General features: G+C 40.7%; 1 protein-coding gene across 1 annotated transcript in view; it reads right to left on the bottom strand.

Annotated features, from left to right (window-relative positions):
* Positions 1–327: 327 nt before the first annotated feature.
* The window catches only part of LOC113088322 (protein zer-1 homolog), a 13,791-nt gene continuing 4,770 nt past the window's right edge, over positions 328–9,348 (bottom strand). The window contains exons 8-17 of the mRNA XM_026255754.1: positions 9,114–9,260; positions 8,419–8,592; positions 8,047–8,262; positions 7,277–7,318; positions 4,333–4,452; positions 4,121–4,236; positions 3,865–4,047; positions 2,990–3,093; positions 2,384–2,486; positions 328–1,451 (exon numbers count right to left, since the gene is read on the bottom strand). Of these exons, the coding sequence (XP_026111539.1) occupies positions 1,394–1,451; positions 2,384–2,486; positions 2,990–3,093; positions 3,865–4,047; positions 4,121–4,236; positions 4,333–4,452; positions 7,277–7,318; positions 8,047–8,262; positions 8,419–8,592; positions 9,114–9,260 (1,263 nt within the window). The 3' untranslated portion in view covers positions 328–1,393. The remainder of the gene's footprint in view (positions 1,452–2,383; positions 2,487–2,989; positions 3,094–3,864; positions 4,048–4,120; positions 4,237–4,332; positions 4,453–7,276; positions 7,319–8,046; positions 8,263–8,418; positions 8,593–9,113; positions 9,261–9,348) is intronic.

A 9,348-nucleotide genomic window follows, 5' to 3' on the forward strand; every position in this document is an offset into this window, starting at 1 on the left:
CCATCCCTTCTCGAAGTTAAACCTCGTGGTGTTGCTCAGGTTTCAGCTTGTGTGCAGATTCTTTATTTAAAAATAATAAACTTTTTGTGAATACCATTAATAAAGTTTAGATTATTTACTGTTAATCTCATTGTTTCCAAATGTTTTCTTCATTTAAAAAAACCTAAACTTAAGCGTCAACTTGAGCTGTATATTGCCAGGGTAAAATATTTCTGAAGCACACGGTCAAGATCTTGTCTTGAAGACTTATTTTACGTGAGGAATAAACGTGGATCTTCTGTGTATAAATGAGTCTTACCTTCGGTTCACAGAGAATCTGACGCTCTTGAATCCAGATCCACCTTTAATTCGGTTCAATATCTTCACTTTACAGAGATCCAGACATGAATCAAAGCCATACATTTTCTCTTTTCAACAGATGCTTTTATACAAATGAGCAAAAACCATATCCAACAAGTTTCCCCACAAGTAAAAGATTTTAAACCTTTAAAATCAGTTTGGAAAAACTTCTGTCGAACTGAAATATTAAAATATCTGAAACTGTTCCCACACCAGGAGTCAGGTTAAACTCAGAAGGTGAAGATCCTAATCACATACACAGCTGTTTCACTGATTTATAAACACACCTGATGAACCGAGATCAGATCATGACAATCATCATCATCTGTGAGAAATAAGTGTTGGACAACTATTATTATAATTATTATTAATCTCTCTTTACACCCAGTGTTGTGTGGACAGCTTACTTCAGTACATCATGGTTTTATTGCAGTTCAGAATCATGTAGAAAACAAGTGCTTCATTAAACAGCACAAACCTGCAGGAAACACAGGTCAAAGATCACCTGATTAGCCACCATCATCATCATCATCATCATCTGACCCCGCTGCCAGTCGATCACGTTCATCATGAGATTGCAAATAAAGAGTGGATATGATTTTTAAATACAACATAAGAAGAATGATGAGCTCCCCAAAAGAGAATTGTTTTAATGTCAGATGTGTGATTGAGTTCTCCGCTGGGAGCTCCAGAGATTCCCAACCGGGAGTGTTTACAGAGACTAAAAGATCCAGACGAGAACTTGCTTCCTAACGAGAACAGAGGATCCATCCTGGACCCTTGAGAAGAGTCAGTGGAGCTTACACGTCCATCTCTCTGCCTCCAGACAGATGATGTTCCTAATAAAGACACGAGCAGAACGTCCTCTCACACACACACACACACACACACACACGCTCGTGAGCTCACTGCAGTGTGACGTGACACACGCGTGTTGTAGGAGAGCAGCGTAGCGTCCTCCTCGTGAACACACAGGTGTTTCTGTGCCGTCAGTGTCAGTGAGGAACATCACGATCACATCAGATGGACGTCCAGCGCTGGTGACCGTCTCTCTTTACCTGCTGGTGTCCATCGGATCCTCCTGGAAGTTCTCACACTGCTCCATCACCTTACTGCACACACACACACACACACACACACTACATCAGACCAATCCAGAACCACTTCTCTAGGTGTATAACGCAATGATCACATGACATACGCAAACCTCAGCCCTTCAGCATCATGTGATCGATGAACGATCCACCAATCAGTGTCAGACTCATCACACTCTGGGTTTGAGAACTTATGGATCGTTTTATGTCTTTATCAGTGTAATTATGACAGTTCGTTATAACTGTATATTAATTAAGCGCTCAGAGTGTTTTATCTGCTCAAATCTCTTCTAGTGTAACTGTACAAGCGTCCAGCTTCAGCTCGACTCAGATCTCTCCTGATTGTGATCAAGTAAAGGTCAGAATAAGGTCAGTAATATCTCCAGATGAACTCTTCCTGGACTGAAGCAGCTCAGCTTTACTGGATTCTCCATCAATCATGTTTTAGAGTCTCAAATCTGATCTCAGTCTCTGTGTTATATGTGCGGATCATTTACATCACATCTCGTCTCATCTCACTGACACACATTACTGGAGATACTACTAGAGATTACTGGAGAGAAGCAGAATCTCATCATAGAAATATCAGCATCTGCAGCAGATTCATATTTTGTTCAGTCTAAGTCTTTAAATAAACTGAGCTTCATATTCTCACTGTATCAGACTAGATGAACCATAAAAGACTGAAGGAGCACATATGATACTCAAACAAAACGTTGAGAAATATGGGGGGCGGGGTTACACTTTGGGCTTAACAGGGTTAAAACTAAATGTGTGTGTGTGTGTGTGTGTGTGTGTGTGTGAATGAGTGAGTGAGTGAGTGTGTGAGTGACAGTGAATGTGTGAGTGTGTGAGAGTGAGTGAGTGAGTGAGAGAGTGTGTGTGTGAGAGAGAGAGAGAGTGAGTGAGTGTGTGTGAGAGTGTGTGTGAGAGTGTGTGTGTGTTGTTACCGTGCCATGTCTTTGGTCTCATGATGAGAGGACTCCAGCTCTAGAACTTTCTGCAGCAGAATGACGCCGCCTTCCTTTATCAACAGAGGGCAGTATTTACTCGCTACAGGAGAGAGAGAGAGAGAGAGAGAGAGAGAGAGAAGCCCGTTTGAACTGAATTGAATAAGAATAAAGAATGTGTTTGTCCTTCATTGTGAAGAGCTTTACTCCCCTTGCAATAAAAAGAACAGACTATATAACTCAGAAATTAGTAAAGGAATAGTTCAACCAAAGATACTAATTCTGTCATTTACTCATGCTCATGTCGTTCCAAACTTGTACGAGTTCCTTTCTTCAGCTGAACACAAGAGAAGACTTTCTGAAGAATGTGGGTAAGCAAACAGTGGAAAGTAGCCATTGACTTCTACAGTAGAGGAAAAACTGTCTACAAGCATTCTTCAAATATCTTCTTTTGTGTTCAACAGAAGACAGAAACTCTTACCAGTACCAGAATGATGAGTTTACACCTCACAGTCATTCTGATTGGCTCTGATCTCAGTGACACAGACAGGAGGATTTTCACACAGTGTTACACTGAGAAATCTGATCTGATGATTCGTGACTCACGGTACACAGACACCAGGTTATAGAGCGCCCAGGTGGCCCAGTGCTGACTGACCGGAGCACAGCTCTGAGGGAGCAGACGCAGGATGGGCTCGAACGACCTGCAGACGGACGACAGAGAGATTCATCAAGATGATGTCATTACTGAAAACAATGATGATGTAACCCTTGTGTGTCACAGGGGTCCTTAGAGGATAAAACAGTCATAAAAATATTACACATTCATATTTTTCCACTTTCACTTATTAAGATTTTTTCAACCAACATCAGTTCTGATCATACCTATCAAAATGGCATGAATTCTCAGGATTTTAACCCTATAAGTGCCTGTTTGTTACATAATTCCCCTGTAGTTTTATTCATGAAAAAAAATGAATAAAAATGTTTTGCATGTACTAGATACTACACAGAAGTTTGTTATTATAAGAGTCTAGGATAAGTCAATGATTAGAAACAATATTAATTTGGATGCATTATTTTGTCAGATTTTACCAATCACAACACCATGAAATATATAAACCAACAATTATAATTACATCATTTCAATTCCATTTTTAGCAGAAGCAGAAATAAAATCAAGTATTTTCTCCATAGAACAAAAGTCAAACCAAACCAAAATATTAAAAATTTTAAAAATAGTAAAAATGTTGAAGCCTTATCAACAGAATGGAAACCTATGAACAAAGAAAGCATGATGTTATTTCAACATGGCACATTCAGCACACAACACTGGATGTTACTGCCCCGAAGGTCCGGAGCGTCACTATTATTATTCCTAGAGTAAAAGAGATTTATGAAGAGAAAAACACTAATAATGTTATGCTCTTTGCATTAACACAACACCAAATGCCCCCCCCCGCCGCTGACGTGCCTGTAGTTTGATGTTGCGTCGCGAGCTGACGTCCCAGCTCTGGATGGCTGCCCACATCTTGTCCATGACATGTGACCTGCTGGGCTCCTCCATGGTCCAGACGTCCGACCCGTCGAACATGATGTGTGCCAGGACTCCACAGGCGTTATAGGACACCTCGATGCCGTCCGCTTTACTGTCCAGCAGCTCACTGCGAGCAGAGCCACGGTGTTAGACTCACACCTGAACACTGAGCCAATGACACGCAGAGAAACACTTCACACCTGAACACTGTGATGAACTGATGGGTCAGCAGCTGTGGCCTCAGCGCCTTCACCTCAGCCACATTACCCAGCAGCCCTAGCATGTTACGGTGCAGCTCCTGCTTATCAGGAAACTCCTGCGAGAGAGCAGATATCAAACACATGAGGGAGACAATCAGACAATCAGTCATTATTCAGGAACACTGTACAACAGTATACTGTGATGAACGGACCTTCAGACACTCCAGGAAGAGATTCATGCCGTTACACTCCAGGAACATCTGACAGTTATCAGGCGTCTCGTCTGTGATGTTCCAGAGCGCACTCCACGAGAACTCCATCACCTGATCACACTGAACACACACACACACACACACACACACACACACACACACACACACACACAACTGCGTTAACACTGACTAAAACCAGAAAATCTCATTGCCATTGGCAGAATCACATAGAATGAAAAACATTCATTACTTAAAAAACAAAAAACAGATAACTTAAAATACATAAACTCAAATGTTTACATGACTTGTAATAAAAACTAACAAATAAAAATTAAATACAAAAAACAATACAAAAAATATTACTAAATCAAATTTCTTGAAATTAAATTTACACTTATTTCACAAAATATACCTTTAAGGCAAAATTTGTCATTAATTTATGTCGAAGTGCAAATACAAACTACAGGACTGTTTCAGTGATGGGTCTGATTCACTGATGAAACAATGACGAGTGTTTCGGTAATGAATCAATAATGAGTCTGATTCACTGATGAAACAGTGATGGGTCTGATTCACTGATGAAACAGTGATGAGTCTGATTCGGTGATGAATCAATAATGAGTCTGATTCACCGATGAAACTGATGAGTCTGTTTCGATAATGAATCAATAATGAGTCTGATTCACTGATGAAACAGTGATGAGTCTGATTCGGTGATGAATCAATAATGAGTCTGATTCACTGATGAAACAGTGATGAGTCTGATTCGGTGATGAATCAATAATGAGTCTGATTCACTGAAGAAACAGTGATGAGTCTGATTCGGTGATGAATCAATAATAAGTCTGATTCACTGAAGAAACAGTGATGAGTCTGATTCGGTGATGAATCAATAATGAGTCTGATTCACCGATGAAATTGATGAGTCTGTTTCGATAATGAATCAATAATGAGTCTGATTCACTGATGAAACTGATGAGTCTGTTTCGATAATGAATCAATAATGAGTCTGATTCACTGATGAAACAGTGATGAGTCTGATTCGGTGATGAATCAATAATGAGTCTGATTCACTGATGAAACAGTGATGAGTCTGTTTCGTTAATGAATCAATAATGAGTCTGATTCACCGATGAAACAGTGACGAGTGTTTCAGTAATGAATCAATAATGAGTCTGATTCACTGATGAAACAGTGATGAGTCTGATTCGGTGATGAATCAATAATGAGTCTGATTCACTGATGAAACAGTGATGAGTCTGATTCACTGATGAAACAGTGATGAGTCTGTTTCGGTAATGAATCAATAATGAGTCAGATTCACTAAAGAAACAGTGATGAGTCTGTTTCAGTAATGAATCAATAATGAGTCTGATTCACTGATGAATCAATAATGAGTCAGATTCACTGATGAAACAGTGATGAGTCTGTTTCGGTAATGAATCAATAATGAGTCTGATTCATTGATGAAACTGATGAGTCTGTTTCGATAATGAATCAATAATGAGTCTGATTCACTGATGAAACAGTGATGAGTCTGATTCGGTGATGAATCAATAATGAGTCTGATTCACTGATGAAACAGTGATGAGTCTGTTTCGGTAATGAATCAATAATGAGTCTGATTCACCGATGAAACAGTGACGAGTGTTTCAGTAATGAATCAATAATGAGTCTGATTCACTGATGAAACTGATGAGTCTGATTCGGTGATGAATCAATAATGAGTCTGATTCACTGATGAAACAGTGATGAGTCTGATTCACTGATGAAACAGTGATGAGTCTGTTTCGGTAATGAATCAATAATGAGTCAGATTCACTGAAGAAACAGTGATGAGTCTGTTTCAGTAATGAATCAATAATGAGTCTGATTCACTGATGAATCAATAATGAGTCAGATTCACTGATGAAACAGTGATGAGTCTGTTTCGGTAATGAATCAATAATGAGTCTGATTCACTGATGAAACAGTGATGAGTCTGTTTCGGTGATGAATCAATAATGAGTCCGATTCACTGATGAAACTGATGAGTCTGTTTCGGTAATGAATCAATAATGAGTCTGATTCACTGATGAAACAGTGATGAGTCTAATTCGGTGATGAATCAATAATGAGTCTGATTCACTGATGAAACAGTGATGAGTCTGTTTCGGTAATGAATCAATAATGAGTCTGATTCACTGATGAAACAGTGATGAGTCTAATTCGGTGATGAATCAATAATGAGTCTGATTCACTGAAGAAACAGTGATGAGTCTGTTTCGGTAATGAATCAATAATGAGTCTGATTCACTGATGAAACAGTGATGAGTCTGATTCGGTGATGAATCAATAATGAGTCTGATTCACTGATGAAACAGTGATGAGTCTGATTCGGTGATGAATCAATAATGAGTCTGATTCACTGATGAAACAGTGATGAGTCTGTTTCGGTAATGAATCAATAATGAGTCCGATTCACTGATGAAACAGTGATGAGTCTGATTCGGTAATGAATCAATAATGAGTCTGATTCACTGAAGAAACAGTGATGAGTCTGATTCGGTGATGAATCAATAATGAGTCTGATTCACCGATGAAACAGTGACGAGTGTTTCAGTAATGAATCAATGATGAGTCTGATTCACTGATGAAACAGTGATGAGTCTGATTCACTGATGAAACAGTGATGAGTCTGATTCGGTGATGAATCAATAATAAGTCTGATTCACTGAAGAAACAGTGATGAGTCTGTTTCGGTAATGAATCAATAATGAGTCCGATTCACTGATGAAACTGATGAGTCTGTTTCGGTAATGAATCAATAATGAGTCTGATTCACTGAAGAAACAGTGATGAGTCTGATTCGGTGATGAATCAATAATGAGTCTGATTCACTGATGAAACAGTGATGAGTGTTTCAGGATTAAATTAAAGAGGAGTTGTTTCAGTAATGACTCACCATTCTGTCCTGCAGCTTCTTCTGGATCAGATTCAGCATCGTCTGTGGCAAGAACCATTCAAATCATTAGATAGAAACAGATGCTAGGCATTACATGCTAACAGTCTAATGCTATTCCTCTTTTGAAAGCATTAATGAGAAATGCACTGATGGTAATAGACATGTGAAAATATACAGAACACATCAAATACAATAAACAGAAGCTCAAACACACCTCACTGGTTCAGTGTTGAGAATAAAAGCCTAAATTAAATGGTTATCATATAAAGAGAGTCTTTCCTCAGAAGACTTGTATTAAACTACTCGATTCATATGGATTGTTTTTAGGATGTTATTAGCTTTTTTAGGAAGATTAAAAATCTTGACTATCAAGACTTTCAATGGATGGACAAAAATGATGAGGGAATATACAGAATGATGAAGTTTGAGTGTACCCTCGCTTCAGGAATGCAGCACATTACAGATTACTAGGGGTGTACACATATTGGAACTGAAAACTTTCGGTACAGGTCTCGCTGTGTAAACTCTTCAGTTTAACATTCATGTTTGCAAGTTTTACATTTGAGTGTTGATTATTGCAATTAAGAATAAATAGTATGTTTAGTGTTTTTTCCTCCTGCTGTACCGAAACCATACCGGACCGTGAGGTCACAACCGAGGTATGTACCGAACCGTCATGTTTGTCTACTGTTACACCCCTACACCGGTCCAGAACCAGAGGCAACATCTAAACCTCACAGAAACACAGAGCTCAGAGAGCAGCACATCACCTTGACGAATCCCATCTTGCCGACGGCTTCTTTGTGGTCGTTGTCGACCTGACAGACGAGAGCGTTACACAGATGCACCGCGATGCGCTGGATGGACTCGTCCTGACGCGCCGGCTCCAGGATCTTCAGCAGAAGCAGATTCACTCTGTGATACTGGAACTCCAGCTCCTCAGGAATACTGAAGTTACAGAGCGTCAGACAGCAGTTCCTCTGGACCTGCACACACACACACACACACACACACACAGAGTCTGAGTGACATGTCTTTATCATGCATTGCTGCCTCAGATCGCAGGAGCCTGGTGTCTGGAACAGCCTTCATGGGTTCTGTCTGTGTGTGTGTGTGTGTGTGTGTGTGTGTGCTGAACTCACCGTCACCTCCTGGTACTGCTCCATGCCGTTGAGCACCACCTGTATGACCTGTCTGCGCAGACGCACGCTCTGCTCACTGCGGTACTCGGTGTTGGTGAGGTAAAACAGAGCGGCGCTGCCCGTCACCTGAATGCTCTTGTCATATTTATGAGTCTTCAGCGCTGTGATCACCAGCTGCACACACACACAGTACACACGTGTTACATGCGTGTGCACTGGGACACGCAGTCAGAGATCACATGAATGCACTTCACTGGATATCATGGATTTAACTGCACTAGCACTAGAGGTGTATGACACTAAACACCCCTACACAGTGTACTCTTACATTACCTGAAGTCTAGACTAGTGGTGGACTGAAAAGATCAAAAGACCAGATATTAAGAGATTTCATAAGTGATTTTGCTCTATTTCGACAAGAAAAATAATTCCAAACACAGCTACAGCATCGTTCTGTGTCTCTCTCTGAGCAACATGACAGTGATTTGTTTCGCGTGTGTGTGTGTGTGTGTGTGTGAGAGAGAGAGAGAGAGAGAGAGAGAGAGAGAGAATGTGAGAGTGTGTGTGTGTGTGTGTGTGTGAGAGAGAGAGAGAGAGAGAGAGAGAGAGAATGTGAGTGTGTGTGTGTGTGTGTGTGTGTGTGTGAGAGAGAGAGAGAGAGTGAGAGTGTGTGTGTGTGTGTGTGTGTGTGTGACCTGCAGTGCTCGCAGCAGCTGGCTGCAGTGCTGGATCCGGGCGATGTCGAACAGCTGGTTAATGGCTCGATGGGCGAGCTCGGGTCGCTGTTCTGTGTACGCCTCGATAGCGTTCAGGATCTGATCCTCGTTCTTGGAGCCGGTGACCTGCACACACACACACACACACACACAGCCAATACGGTCAGAGCACTGGAGCGATAGCAGAGGAGCCACTGTGTGTGTGTGTGTGTGT

This window comes from Carassius auratus, unplaced genomic scaffold (genome assembly GCF_003368295.1).
Source record: "Carassius auratus strain Wakin unplaced genomic scaffold, ASM336829v1 scaf_tig00046079, whole genome shotgun sequence".
In the NCBI taxonomy this organism is placed as follows: Eukaryota; Metazoa; Chordata; class Actinopteri; order Cypriniformes; family Cyprinidae; genus Carassius; species Carassius auratus.